The sequence below is a fragment of the Bos javanicus genome, chromosome 4 (genome assembly GCF_032452875.1).
Source record: "Bos javanicus breed banteng chromosome 4, ARS-OSU_banteng_1.0, whole genome shotgun sequence".
NCBI lineage: Eukaryota > Metazoa > Chordata > Mammalia > Artiodactyla > Bovidae > Bos > Bos javanicus.
The window spans coordinates 37668125-37682373 of NC_083871.1; the positions used below are offsets into that span (position 1 = coordinate 37668125).

General features: G+C 35.6%; 1 protein-coding gene across 1 annotated transcript in view; it reads left to right on the plus strand.

Moving 5' to 3' along the window:
• Positions 1 to 14249, plus strand: part of SEMA3E (semaphorin 3E) — a 274339-nt gene that overhangs the window by 136229 nt on the left and 123861 nt on the right. The window contains exon 2 of the mRNA XM_061413774.1: positions 12930 to 13090. Coding sequence (XP_061269758.1) covers positions 12930 to 13090 — 161 coding nt within the window. The remainder of the gene's footprint in view (positions 1 to 12929; positions 13091 to 14249) is intronic.

Here is a 14249-nt window from a genome sequence, read left to right on the forward strand (position 1 = left end):
CAAGATACAAAGAAGAGCTTACTGAGAGTGAAAGTCTGAGAGATGAGTTAGTTTATAGTTGAAAATCAAAAGTTTGTTCTTCACTTGCTCAATTGGAGAAGCTTGTTTGTTAGACTCCAGGAGAAAATAGCACATAGGCACTTGACTAAACCAGTATGAATTTGGAGGTCAGTACAGGGAATAAGAAATTGAGCATCATATTACTTTGAAGGATTTCAGATATCCAGTACTTGAACTGATATATGATGAAGTAAAAATACAATTCTGTTTTTAGCTACTTTACTTCTTTGTTGTTATACGATGGATTATTTATGAGAGAAAATATTATAGACCAAATATCAATAAACTTGTTGTTATAGAAACATATAGAACTTAACAAAACATAAGATAAAAATTGAGAGGTGGGGGAAATGGATGAATGTGTTCAAAAGGTACAATCTTCCAGTTATAAATAAATAGGTCATGGGGATGTAACGTGTGGCATGGTGTACTGTATCATGTTTCTTCAAGTTGCTTAGAGAGTAGGTCTTAAAAATTCTCATCACAAGAAAAAATAACTATTTAATATGATGGATATTAACTAAACTAATCATGGTAATCATTTCGCTATATATACATGTATCAAATCATTATGCTGCATACTTTAACAGTGTTACCTCTCACTTTTATCTCACTAGTATTGGGGGGAAAAGCCTATAAATGTTTATGCTATGTACTGGCATGTCATATTGGGCTTCCCTGGTGGCTCAGCTGGTAAAGAATCCACTGCAATTCAGGAGACCACGGTTGGATTCCTGGGTCAGGAAGATCTCCTGGAGAAGGGATAGGCTACCCACTTCAGTACTCTTCGGCTTACCTGGTGGCTCAGAGAGTAAAGAATCCACCTGCAATGTGGGAGACCTGGCTTTGATCCCTGGGTTGGGAAGATCCCCTGGAGGAGGGCATGGGAACCTACTCCAGTATTCTTGACTGGAGAATGCCCAAGGACAGAGGAGCCTAGCACATTACAGTATATGGGGGCACAAAGAGTCAGACACAACTGAGTGATGCAGCATAGCACAGCACAGCATGTCTAAAATGATCGATTGCAATATGAGAAATATGCATGATAGACATATTCAATTTCTTAGTGTGACTTAAATTCACTTAAACATGTGTATTATAAGCAGTATGTTAGCTTTATAGCATAGAATATTTCTGAATTAAGATAATATTAAAATATATTTAGAATTTAATAGCTATTTACAATTGGGTATATGGTAGCCAACTTTGAAAATCAAAAGTGTCTTACAAATTGCGTTTTTTGGTGGGATGTAGACAGAACAGTGGAAATCAGGATTGTTAAGTGTGTTAGAAGAAATGAATTATGATGTAATATTCCTCATTTGTTTTAAACCTAATTCTAAAACAGAAAATAATGTAAATATATAGAACAGTTCATTTACTATTCAAGTTTTAAATATTAAATGATAACCAATCCATGCTGAAATGGCATAATCCAGAAAAAGTGGCTTTTCAGATATTACTATAAAATGAACACTATTTATACATGTCTAATATTTAGAAATAAGTAAATAAATGAAAACAAACTTTATTACCACAGATAATTTCATAGATTGTATGAAAATAATCTGAAAGGAAGATGTTCACTTGCTGATCAAACCTAGAGCACACTATTATAATACTAGGAGCACTTTGTTGGACTTTTGGAAATGTGTTTCTTTCGCTGCTTCCTCGATAAGTTTTAAATCACTAACAGTATAAAAAAACGACATTACAGTATTTCACACATATTCTTGGCTTCATTAACTTCTGCTTTGATTGAACATTTAAAACATCTTGTAAAATATTTGTTACTTAGAATTTTTGAATTCTCATAAACGAGTGTCAAGTTAACAGGAGGGTCGAAAGATCAGTTTTGAGTGAGTCATTTTTCCCTCCATGTGGAAGAAACTTTCTCATTGGCTAGTGTTCAATAAAAGCCTGACCATAAGTAAAAACTGACCTCCACAAAAGTGGCCTTGAGAAACTAAATGTTAAGTATAACATTTCTGATATTTTATAAGTAGATAGTAAATTATTAAGAAGATATTATATGATGCCACTTAATATAACTCCTAATCTGTGTGTGAGAAAGGGTTGTGGATTTGGGACTCATCAGTGACTGGAAATAAGTGTTCAAAGAAAAACCAAATGAGTCAAAATAGATTCCACAGGGAGCCTCAAAAATGGAGCTGTAGGAAAAGTATAGAGTAAGTGTGAAGGGGATTGAAGTCTGAAGAGGCCAAATGGAAAACATGACCCTGAAGCCAGGGAGAATGGATGAAAAAAAATCTGGATCAACTGTAGTGTCCTTAGGGAGGACAATTTCACAAAGGCCTCTGGCTGTAGAACCACTGTCCCTTCCCAACAGTGGCACCTCCACTGTGGGCGAGGCTCCACACTTCTGTCCCACATGGCTCCCAGCTGAACAGCTCTGCCTAGGAGTTTGTTGACACCCAGTTCAGCCTCTGAGAGACTGAGCATGTTCCCTGATTCATAACTTTTTTTTTTTTTTTTTTGGTGAATTGTTAATGCCAAACTGGTTCAAAACACTAAATAATTAAGAATTAGGTTTATTTACTAAAGCAAAAATTTAACACATTAAAAATAACATGGTTGAAGCACACATTTCTACATGAAGAGCCTAGCCTCCTCTATCTTTCAACCAGGATGTCACAAAATATAAAACTTAACAGTTTTAACATTTCTTAAATTCAGATCTTGACTAAAAACTTAAGCTTGTGGAAAAATAGGCAATGGACATAAAGATGACAAAAAGTGAAAGTATTCTAAAATATATGAAAGATGCTTAACTTCACCCATAAGAAAAACGTAAATTTAATTAGTATTTCCACAGTCAGATCTGCAAATATCCTAAATTTTAATGGCATATAATGACATACTGTTCTCTAGGTGACAGGGAATAGTCATTCTCACTTGCAGTGGTAGAATATTAAACTATAATTCCCATGGAGGCACATTGGCAGTATCTGTAAAAACAAACAAACAAAAAAAACTCCACTTCTAAAAATATTTCTTATAAATATATTTTCATGTGTGTGAATTGCCATATATTCATGTATATACATTGTAGTGCTATGTTTCAAATCACTTTTAAAAATTAAAGTATAGTTAATTTACAATGTTGTGTTAGTTTCAGATGTACAGCAAAGTGATTCAGTTAAATATATATATATATATTCTTTTACGTATTCTTTCTAGTATAGGTTTTTATGAGATATTGAAAGTAGTTCCCTGTGCTATATAGTACGTCCCTATCATTTATTTTAAATGTAGTAGTTTGTATCTATTAATCCTGAATTCTTAGTTTATCCCTCCTACCTTTATAGTTTTCCTGGTTTTGAACTCTAAAAAGTATTTTCTAAAAAAAAAAAAAAAGTGAACAGACCCTATTTTATCTAGTATGTTAGCTGAAAAAACTTACCTGTGAAATTAATTTATAGAAATAAAATGAAGAATGCCAAAATCTGATTTGTGTTATATAGATTACACTGATTTCTAATGTCCTTCTGACACCCCAGATATAGTACAGTACATAATGCAGAGCATTTCAGTACATACTGAATGTTGCATCAAAATGAATTACAATCTATTATCCCAATCCTAATCAGTTTAAATTGAGAAAAAGAAAAACTTTTACATATTGTGTAAAATTTGATGCCTGGCTTTCTTTCATTTAATCTTTTAGGTCTCTACCTCTGCAGTACACCTTGTTTTGTTACTATCATTCTCACATGCTTATTAAAAAATAATTCTTCAAACCTCCTTTTATTCAAGTTTTGCCCTCTGCTAACAATTACGCACATCAAAAGCAATTGGTATTTTAAAGATAATTCCAGTCATACAATTGCTCTTAAAACCATTGAAGGCCTTTCCATTACACTTAGAATATCACATCCTGGTTATGAGGCCCCAGAGGAATGGCTGAATGGACACACTGCTCGCAGTTCAGGGTCCCTTTGCCCTATAGACTCAGCTTCAGAAGCTATTCACATAGCACTTGCTCCATTGACCTCCAATGAAATAAATTGTAACTCAACATTTAGGAGGCAATCACAATTGTTAAACTGTTGACTTTTAGATGGTAGCACTTTGTATTGTATGATTTTGTTCAATTTGGTGATTTAAATATGAGCACTCACACATATGGACAGTATACGCGTGGACAATGATTCTGTGTCATCTTGTCCGCTGGCGATCTTGTGCTCATGGCATTCAGAGATCTGTAAGTCAGAATATCGTGTGTAATACTAAATGATGATGAGTTATAAAATATAGGAACATAAGGAAATTCTGACACTGTTTTTTTCTTGACTGAGGAAATAAAAGGCTACTAGGTGCCTAGGCCATTCATGTGTACTTTTGAACTCTTTTTGCTTTTGCTGGAAGCAGCGTATGATTAAAAGTTGGAACACCGCAGTGCCTGATTTGGACCTTTGACTTGTTAGAAAGATAGAAATCTCAAAGTTCAGAGGGTAGGTGAAAGGATGACTATAGTCCATTGCTGGAAAGACCAATTAGTAAGCCCTGATTACACTTTAAAAAAGTTAATTGCTTATTTCTTTACAACTCTGTTTCAACATTATTATAAGCCATTAGTGAACATTGATCAGATCTGTCAAAATCATCAAAGCATGTTGTAAGAACGTTTCCTTTGGACTTGTTAAAAAGTTGAAGAGATTTCTAACCATTATTTATACATTTCGTTTCCCTTAACAATGCTTACTTTGCGATTCAGCATTTTATTGTTGAATTAGCTTTAAGGCATTGAATAAAAGAATTGATTTGGAAAATAATGAAAAATTTTAAAGTCCTGGATCTCAAAAGTTACTGCTTTGCAGGTGACAGTGGTAGGAGTGTGCATTGAATAAGAAAATGCCCGTCCCTTGGAAATCTATTTTTTTGTTTGAAAACTGAAAAATATATCCTCTCTCCTCCCCCATCTTACACATGGATGTGTGGAATTTAAATATATTTTGACAAAGTGAAGAGAACTGTCTCTATAATATATTGAGGTCAGTGAGTTTTAAAACTGTTTCCCTTGCAGTTTTAAAAGAAGGACCATGAGAGGAAATGACTAAATCCTCTGCGTATATCTTCATTGACAGCTGATAATTAGCAGGCAGCCTAGCAATAATAATTAGTTCCCCCTTGAGAAAATTTCCGGATGAACCCTGAGTTGGTGCATCTCAGTTGTCTTGTTTCTTTGTCCACTGTCTCCCCCAAGTAATTCGTGTTATTTTTAGAGTAGGAAGAACTCAAGATGAGCTCCTTCCTTTTACCCGAGTCAGCACTGTCCATTATTTGCACTGTGTTTTCTGGAGATTACCTGAGATTAGAGTTTCTTTTGTCCTCCTCTTCCTGTATATTTTCTGATTCTTTCATCTAAGCAGCTTGCAGCAGTGCAGAGGGAAAAAGCAGTTAGCCATTGCTTGGTAAATACGCCGTGTCTGTGGACTATAATTTGGTGCTAAAACCACTATTATGACTTAAAATGCTGGCTCTAAAACTAAAAGGAGAAAATATTCTTAAAGAAGGAGGAAAGCTTCCTGCTTAAGGTTTTTGTTTTGTTTCCCTAAGTGTATACCAAAAAAGTATTTAATTCATTTGGAAACTATAGCAAGTGAAGTACAAAGATTTCAGGTTTTTAAACTAAAATATATAAAATTGAGGATGTCACCAATTCATAAAGCAACATGAAAAATTCAATAGTTATTTGAGAGAGTTTTTAAATACAAATGAAAGGTAATTAAAATTAAACTTGATATTAACCTGAGTTTTCTTGTTGTAAATGCTGTTGAATTATTTGAATTATGTCAATTCTAACAACTGAATATTGGGAAAACCTTCCATTTTATTTTATTTATGAATAGGAGTCTCTGTAAAAAAATGTATTCAAGTTGAGAAATATTATAATCCCTTAATAGAATAGACTTTTCTGTGTTGTTATTGTTCAGTCCTAAGTTGTGTCTGACTCTTTGTGATCCCATGAACTGCAGCACATCAGGGTTTCCTGTGCTTCACTATCTCCCAGAGCTTGTTCAAACTCATGTCCATTGAGTCAGTGATGCCATCCAACCATCTCATCCTCTGTCACCACCTTTTCCTCTTGCCCTCAGTCTTTCTCAGCATCAGGTTCTTTTCCAGTGAGTAGGCTCTTCACATCAGGAGGTCAAAGTATTGGAGCTTCAGCTTTAGCATCAATCCTTCTAGTGAATATTCAGGATTTATTTCCTTGAGAATTGACTGATCTCCTTGCTGTCCAAGGGACTCTCAAGAGTCTTCTCCAGCATCATATTTTGAAAGCATTACTTGTTTGGGGCTCAGCCTTCTTATGGTCCAACTCTCACATCCATACATGACTACTGGAAAAACCATAATTTTGATTGTCTGGACCTTTGTCAGCAAAGTGACGTCTCTGCTTTTTAATATGCTGTCTAGGTTTGTCATAGCTTTCTTTCAAGAAGCAAGAGCCTTAATTTCATGGCTACAGTCACTGTCCATAGTGCTTTTGGAGCTCAAGAAAATAAAGTCTGTCACTGTTTTCATTTTTCCCCCCTCTGTTTGCCATGAAGTGATGGGACCAGATGCCATCATCTTAGTTTTTTTGTTTTTCCCAACATTTTTGAATGTTGTGTTTTAAGCCAGACTTTTCCCTCTCCTCTTTCACCTTCATCAAGACGCTCTTTAGTTCCTCTTTAATTTCTGTCATTAGCGTGGTATGATCTGCAAATCTGAGGTTGTTGATATTTCTCATGGCAACCTTGATTCCAGCTTGTGAGTCATCCAGCCCAGCATTTTGCATGATGTACTCTGCATGTAAGTTAAATTAGCAGGGTGAGTATACAGCCTTGATATACTCCTTTTCCAACTTTGAACCATTCCATTGTTCCATGTCCAGTTCTGTTTCTTCTTGTCCTGAAAACAGGTTTCTCAGGAGACAGGTAAGGTAGTCTGGTATTCCCATCTCCTTAAGAATTTTCTGCAGTTTGTTCTTAGTTCCTTCTGTAGGAAGTTTTAGATGTAATGGATTATGGAGTTCTTGTTTATAAGGAATAAACTTTTAACAAATCAAACCACCTTGATGGTGTTTGTCTCTGGGGAACAGAACTGAAGAAGACTAAGCTGTGTGCTGCACAGTGGTGATGGACACCGCATCTACCATGGATAATTAATAGCAAAGCTCTCCAGTCAACTTTCCTTATTTACATTTTGGCACCAGCAATGACCAAATAACCTTAGCTGTGTGCTGTGCTGTGCTTAGTTGCTTAGTCCTGTCTGACTCTTTGCGACCCCATGGATTGTAGCCCACCAGGCTCCTCTGTCCATGGGATTCTCCAGGCTAGAATACTAGTGGGTTTCCATGCCCTCATCCAGGTATCTGTGTTCTGAATCTCTTTAAAACCTGTCTTTTGCATTTGGGAAACAGGAATAGTTATAGGTCCTCCCTCTTACAAGAAGTGCCACATGATTAAGTGAGATGTTTAGCCAAATATCTAGACAACTGTGATCCAGTCGAATTGAGACATAAAATTAACCATCACATCAGGCAGTGCTCTTAAGCAATTGATCTAGTTTTTCTCTTGTTTTTTAGTGACTTTGGATTTTTTTAGAAGCCTGGGGTCAATTTTGATATTCACTTTAACATTGTGTTGGATATTAGAGAATGACTTACATTTAATAAAATTTATTCCAGACCTCTCATTTTGTTTTTTATTTCCCAATATTTTAATATCCCTAAATATATATTTATTTGTTCAATTGAATATTTGCATGAGTCATCTCAGATCCTTTTTGGAAAGAGGCAAGTAAAATAATCAAATAAAAGTAGAAAATTAGAGTTAGTATTAAAGCATAAATATGCACAACTTTTAAAAATGTTTGTGTTTAGAATTCCTCTGTGTTAGTCCAAATATATATCTGAAGTACAGACATTTACACATAGTAGATACTTTTGGCCTTCCCTGACTTAGAGCTGAAGATGTTGGAGAGTCCCAGACAGGAAGGAGGATTTGAGTCTCAGAATTAAGGATCACAATTGGGATTTATCTCTATGGAAGTGGACAATAAAAATATAAACCATTGAACTAATATGTTTTGGTTAGTACCTTGATTCTGAAGTTTCTATTGATAAGCCTGAACTTGTTAGGAATCAGTCATCAGCACTATTCTGTTGTATTGGTCAAAGTAGAGAGTTACAGAAGCATTGAATGTCCACCCCTCATATAGGGAACATGTTTAAAGAAAACTACAGTCTATTTATTAGATCTTATATTAAAAAAAAATAACTTAGGAACTATCCCAAGAAGTGTCTTTATAAGTGAAATGAAATTTCTTAACTTACTGCCTAAGGCATGTACATCATATTCAATTTTATGTATCCAGGCATATCTTGGCAGCAGTTTTTCCTGAGGCAATATGAATGAATCAGAATAAATTAGATCAAAAATTCCTGATAACCTGAAAGTATTTCCTGACCCTATAATATTTTAAACATATGAAAAGTCATAAATTAATGTTTTAACTACTTCCCTTTAGGCAAGTTTAAATATGGGTCATGAGCTATTTAGAATTTTTCATTGATCACTCCATTTTTGAAGATGTCAAAAATATAGATTCAGCACTATACTTTGAAAGACTAAAAATATCTGTCTTTGGATTTGTATATTTTTAACAATGTCTTATCACCTCCATTTTAGAAATGCAATTTAGGCAAATAATAATTTAGAGGACAGAAGGGTGATTAACATGTGAGGAAACCAGTCTAAAGAGGTTAAGTGGTTATTCAAGGTTCCTCAGGTAATTAACGGCAAAGTCAAGACCAGAACCTGGCTCCTCAGCTTCTCAGCCTACAGGACTTTCATAATGGCATATCCATCTGTTGTACGTTAATTCTCTCTTTCTCTCTCTCTCTTTTTTTTGGAGGGGGGATTTTTTTTTTTTTTTCATTGTAATAGTGTATGTAGGATAGTTTTCTCTTTCCCATTTATTCCCTGGGCACCTGAGTTTCTTCATAAGTCACTTAAAGGATGATAGTAATTCAAACTGTTACACTGTGGTTCTTTACTGTGGTGGAAAAAAAATCAATAAATATAAAGGCCATGAGCAAGGAACTTGTGAAAATTTTGCAGTTGTTGGAATTTTTCCCTTTGCATTTCCCAAACTACACATCAACAGAAACATGAGTTCATCTTTGTTATCTCATGGGATAGACTTGGTCATATGGGATGGGTCCAAATAAAATCTGATATATTAAAAGAAAATAAGACTGGTGGATCTACATTCAGTTCAGTTCAGTTGCTCAGTTGTGTCCGACTCTTTGCGACCCCATGGACTGCAGCACGCCAGACTTCCCTGTCCATCACCAACTCCTGGAGCTTACTCAAACTCATGTCCATTGAGTTGGTGAAGCCATCAGTATTCACTGTTGGATATCACAGTTGTATATCACTATTGGATCAGTAGTTAGTCTCTTATTATTATTGATTAAAAAATAGGAACTACCACCTTTACGCTATAAAAATTAGATATAATAAGTACTGCAGAAGTTGGCAAGTCATAAAAACAAGTACAAGTTTTGATGTCTATATCTCTAGGTATATATGAAGGTAATGAGGCTGTAATGACTTCACTGGGAAAAAGCAAGGGCATTCCATCCTTACTGGAATTCACTTAACAGAGGGCCTCCTTTACTGGTGAGGCTGCCTCTCTTTCCAATTCATACTTTTCAAAATTTGCAATGAGTACTCAACTGTGGCAATGCTTTGGGGTAGGTTCCTCATGTTTGTTTCCTTTCATGACTTTCTCTCAGTTTCCAGCCAACTAAGTCTCCTAAACTCTGTACCTTACTGTTCTTGGTAAGTTTGTAGTTTGTAGAGATCTGTTAATTCTACTTAGCATATACCCATTCTTTGATCAGTTAAATATGTTCAGATAATGATTTCACCATGCTTAACACTTGAAGAATTTTAGAAATATACCAGAATAACTGGGGAGCTTTTTCTGCAAAATAGTTTGCTGATCAGACCAGATGTAACACCTTAAGTGATTACATATAAAGACAAGATATAATGGCAGTGGAGAATTTTGATTTATATTTTTGGTATGGTATTGAATTCCTAAAAAGTGCATCTCTTTCTGTGAATGCCTAGTAAGAGAGGAAAAGAATGTGATTCTACCTTGACAAAATTACGAAATAGGAAAAATTTGTCTTCCAGAATTCAAGAACCCTTAAATCTCTCAAATTCCTATTTTCATCCTCCCTAAATAAAGTACCTTATTATTTCCATCTCTCCCTAAAAAGTTTAAGTTCTTTATTTAGATGAATTGTCAAATGATTCAATATCACAAGTTTTACCTTTATAAATGATACTTTGATGCTAGCAATATTGCTTGTTTTAAACTAAAGATTTAAGGTTAGCCCTATCCCATGAAATGCTGGAGATCAGTACTTTCAGAGTAGAGAAATAGAAGTTAATACATTCTTAATAGAGGGGAAAAATACTTCATTTCTCTTTTCTCAGAAATAGTGTAAGAGTGGACAAAATAATGTAGATCTGTCATATTTCATATTGCTATCTGGATTTGAGTGTTTTGGTTACCAGTATTTAACCTTCTCTGTCAGTTGCATTAGGAACAGATTTTTGGGAAATGAAGTTATCTGTTAACTTGTCAATATTTCCAAGCAGACTTCTTGGGAATTTTCAGCCTTCAGGGTTTTTCATATTGGAGTCATATTCTTTCTCACCCTCAAAGTCTCTCACATATCATTTAACAACCATAAGTAATAAACTGCCATATGCAGTGAAATAGCTTCAACAAACAAACAATACCACAGATTTGCCAGATTCTGACTTTCTGAAGTAAGTTCAGTCCAGTTCAGTTGCTCAGTTGTGTCTGACCCATTGTGACCCCAGGAACTGCAACACACCAGGCCTCCCTGTCCATCACCGACTCCCAGAGTTCACCCAAACTCATGTCCATTGAGTCAGTGATGACATCCAACTATCTCATCCTCTGTCATCCCCTTCTCCTCCTTCCCTCAATCTTTCCCAGCATCAGGGTCTTTTCAAATGAGTCAGCTCTTCACATCAGGTGGCCAAAGTATTGGAGTTTCAGCTACAACATCAGTCCTTCCAATGAACAACCAGGACTGATCTCCTTTAGGAGGGACTGGTTGGATCTCCTTGTAGTCCCAGAGACTCTCAAGAGTCTTCTGCAACACCACAGTGCAAAAGCAGCAATTCTTCGGCGCTCAGCTTTCTTTATAGTCCAACTCTCACAACCATACATGACTACTGGAAAAATCATAGCCTTGACTAGACGGACCTTTGTGGACAATGTTTCTGCTTTTTAATATGCTAAGTTGGTCATAACTTTCCTTCCAAGGAGTAAGTGTCTTTTAATTTCATGGCTGCAATCACTATCTGCAGTGATTTTGGAGCCCAAAAAAATGAAGTCAGCCACTGTTCCCACTGCTTCCCCATCTATTTGCCATGAAGTGATGGCACCAGATGCCATGTCCTTAGTTTTCTGAATGTGGAGCTTTCAGCCAACTTTTTCACTCCCCTCTTTCACTTTCATCAAGAGGCTCTGTAGTCCTTCTGAAGTAAGAGTAGTACATAAACAGTAGCCTAAATCACAGTTTTAGACAGTAGATCCCTGTCAGTTTTAACAGTTATTCCCTCTGTAGTGAATACTGCCATGTTTTACTTCATTGCATTCACAGTCCTGATAGTTTCCAGACTCGGGTGATTTGATTCTGGACATGACTTTCAAAACCAGTTTCAAGTAGAAACATTTTTTCTGAATTGGTGTTCATTTGGAATTAAATGGACTTGTTTTGGGGATATTTATTTTAGAATTGGGATTTTTATTATACATAGAGAAGTAAATATAAAAGTCATAGTGGGGCTGGTGCACTGGGACGACCCAGAGGGATGGTATGGGGAGGGAGGAGGGAGGAGGAAGGAGGGTTCAGAATGGGGAACACATGTATACCTGTGGCGGATTCATTTCGATATTTGGCAAAACTAATACAATATTGTAAATTTTAAAAATAAAATTTAAAAATAAATAAATAAAATCATAGTAGGCTGGGAAAAAAAAGTCATAGTGGAATGACTTTTCTATGTGTGCTTTACATTAAAGTTTGTGAAAAATAATCTGCATTTAAAAGCATAGGCTATTGAAGTTGCTCAGTCGTGTCCGACTCTTTGGGACCCCATGGACTGTAGCCTATCAGGCTCCTCCATCCATGGAATTTTCCAGGCAAGAGTGCTGGAGTGGATTGCCATTTCCTTCTCCAGGGGATCTTCCTGACCCAGGAATCAAACCCGGGTCTCCTGCATTGCAGACGCTTTACCATCTGAGCCACCAGGGAAGCCCTACTTTTCATATTAAGTTGTGTCAAAGATTTTCCATTCATAAACTTAAAAAAGATTTTAATTTGTGCACATTGTAACTTATTTCCATTATACTCTGTTTTTAAATGCTGAACAATTTTTTTTTGTTTTTAAAATTATAGTTGAACTATAATGTTGTATGAGTCTGTTTACAACATATTGATTTGATATCAAGTCATATCAAGAAATGACTATCCCTATAAGTCTAGTTAATATCCATCCCTTTACATGGTTAGAATATCTACTATTTTAGCATCTTTCAAACACACAACCAAGTATTGACAGTGTATCATATATTTTTAATCTTTCTGAACAATAAATGTTATCATTTGTATTTATGATAAAATGAATGAATGTTAACTGCACAGTATAAATACATGTGAAAATAGAGCCATGAAAAAAGTGTTACAAAGGTATTTATATTTTCTCTGTGTTTAGAGTACATTTTGTTTTGCATTTCAGAGCTCTTGGATCTAAACAGAACATCAGTCTTTCATAGCCGTTTTGGATTTCTTAATCTCCAGACAATGCTACTGGATGAATATCAAGAGAGACTCTTCGTGGGAGGCAAGGATCTTGTATATTCCCTCAGCTTAGAACACATCAGCAGTGGCTATAGAGAGGTATGAAAGAGTAAACTGTATTTCAGGAGAGAAAGAAAAGGAGTAAGGGAGAAATCTTAAATGGGTGTTACTTGGATTAGATTTTTCATTGTCTTGACCACATGAACATTCTGAGTGATAATATTATTGAAAGAAATCAAATACACATTAAAAATAAAATCATTTTGAGAAGATTTATAAATAATGCAGAATAAACTTTTCTAGCACATCACTGATCCCCAAATCCCCAGAAGACTTCTGACTGATGCATTGAAACTTTCTCTTGCCTAGCGGCCCTTGTACCACACCCACTCTCCTGACACCTAGGTTTGTATATTCTGATTTAAAGTCCCTTTGGGCTTTATTACTCCAAAAATCCCAGCCTGAAGAAATATGGATGTGTGAACTCAGTGTAGCTGACTCATGTATTTCTATTGGTAAGATCACTAATTCAGATGGATGCTCTTTAAACCTAAAGGATTAAAATATATTAAAACAGGCAAGCATTCAACTATTTTGAGAAGGTTAACTATAAGAAGAAAAATGGTTCTTATAATCTGTGCTTGTAGAGTTGAATTAATATGTTTCCAGAACTATATCAACCTTACATAAAACATTCAGATATATGTAGACTATAGCATTTTTTGGCATAAAGGTATATATTACATAATACATTTTCTTTATAATTTACTTGTATATTTTTATGTTTGTCAAAATGAACAATGTCCATATTTTTTAAAGTCATTTTAAAAAAATTATAAAAAGCAGAACACCTTCATCCCATCCAATTCCTAATCTCTAGAGAAAATAATTTAAAACTCTCGTATTTTCTGGTTCTTATCTCCATGTGTTGAAGTGACATTTGTGTACTGTTCTTTCTTGATATCACTATGCTATGCTATGCTATGCCAAGTCACTTCAGTCGTGTCTGACTCTGTGAGACCCCATAGATGGCAGCCCACCAGGCTCCCCCGTCCCTGGGATTCTCCAGGCAAGAACACTGGAGTGGGTTGCCATTTCCTTCTCCAATGCATGAAAGTGAAAAGTGAAAGTGAAGTCACTCAGCCGTGTCCAACTCTTAGCGACCCCATGGACTGCAGCCCACCAGGCTCCTCTGTCCATGGGATTTTCCAGGCAAGAGTACTGGAGTGGGGTGCCATTACCTTCTCCATGATATCAC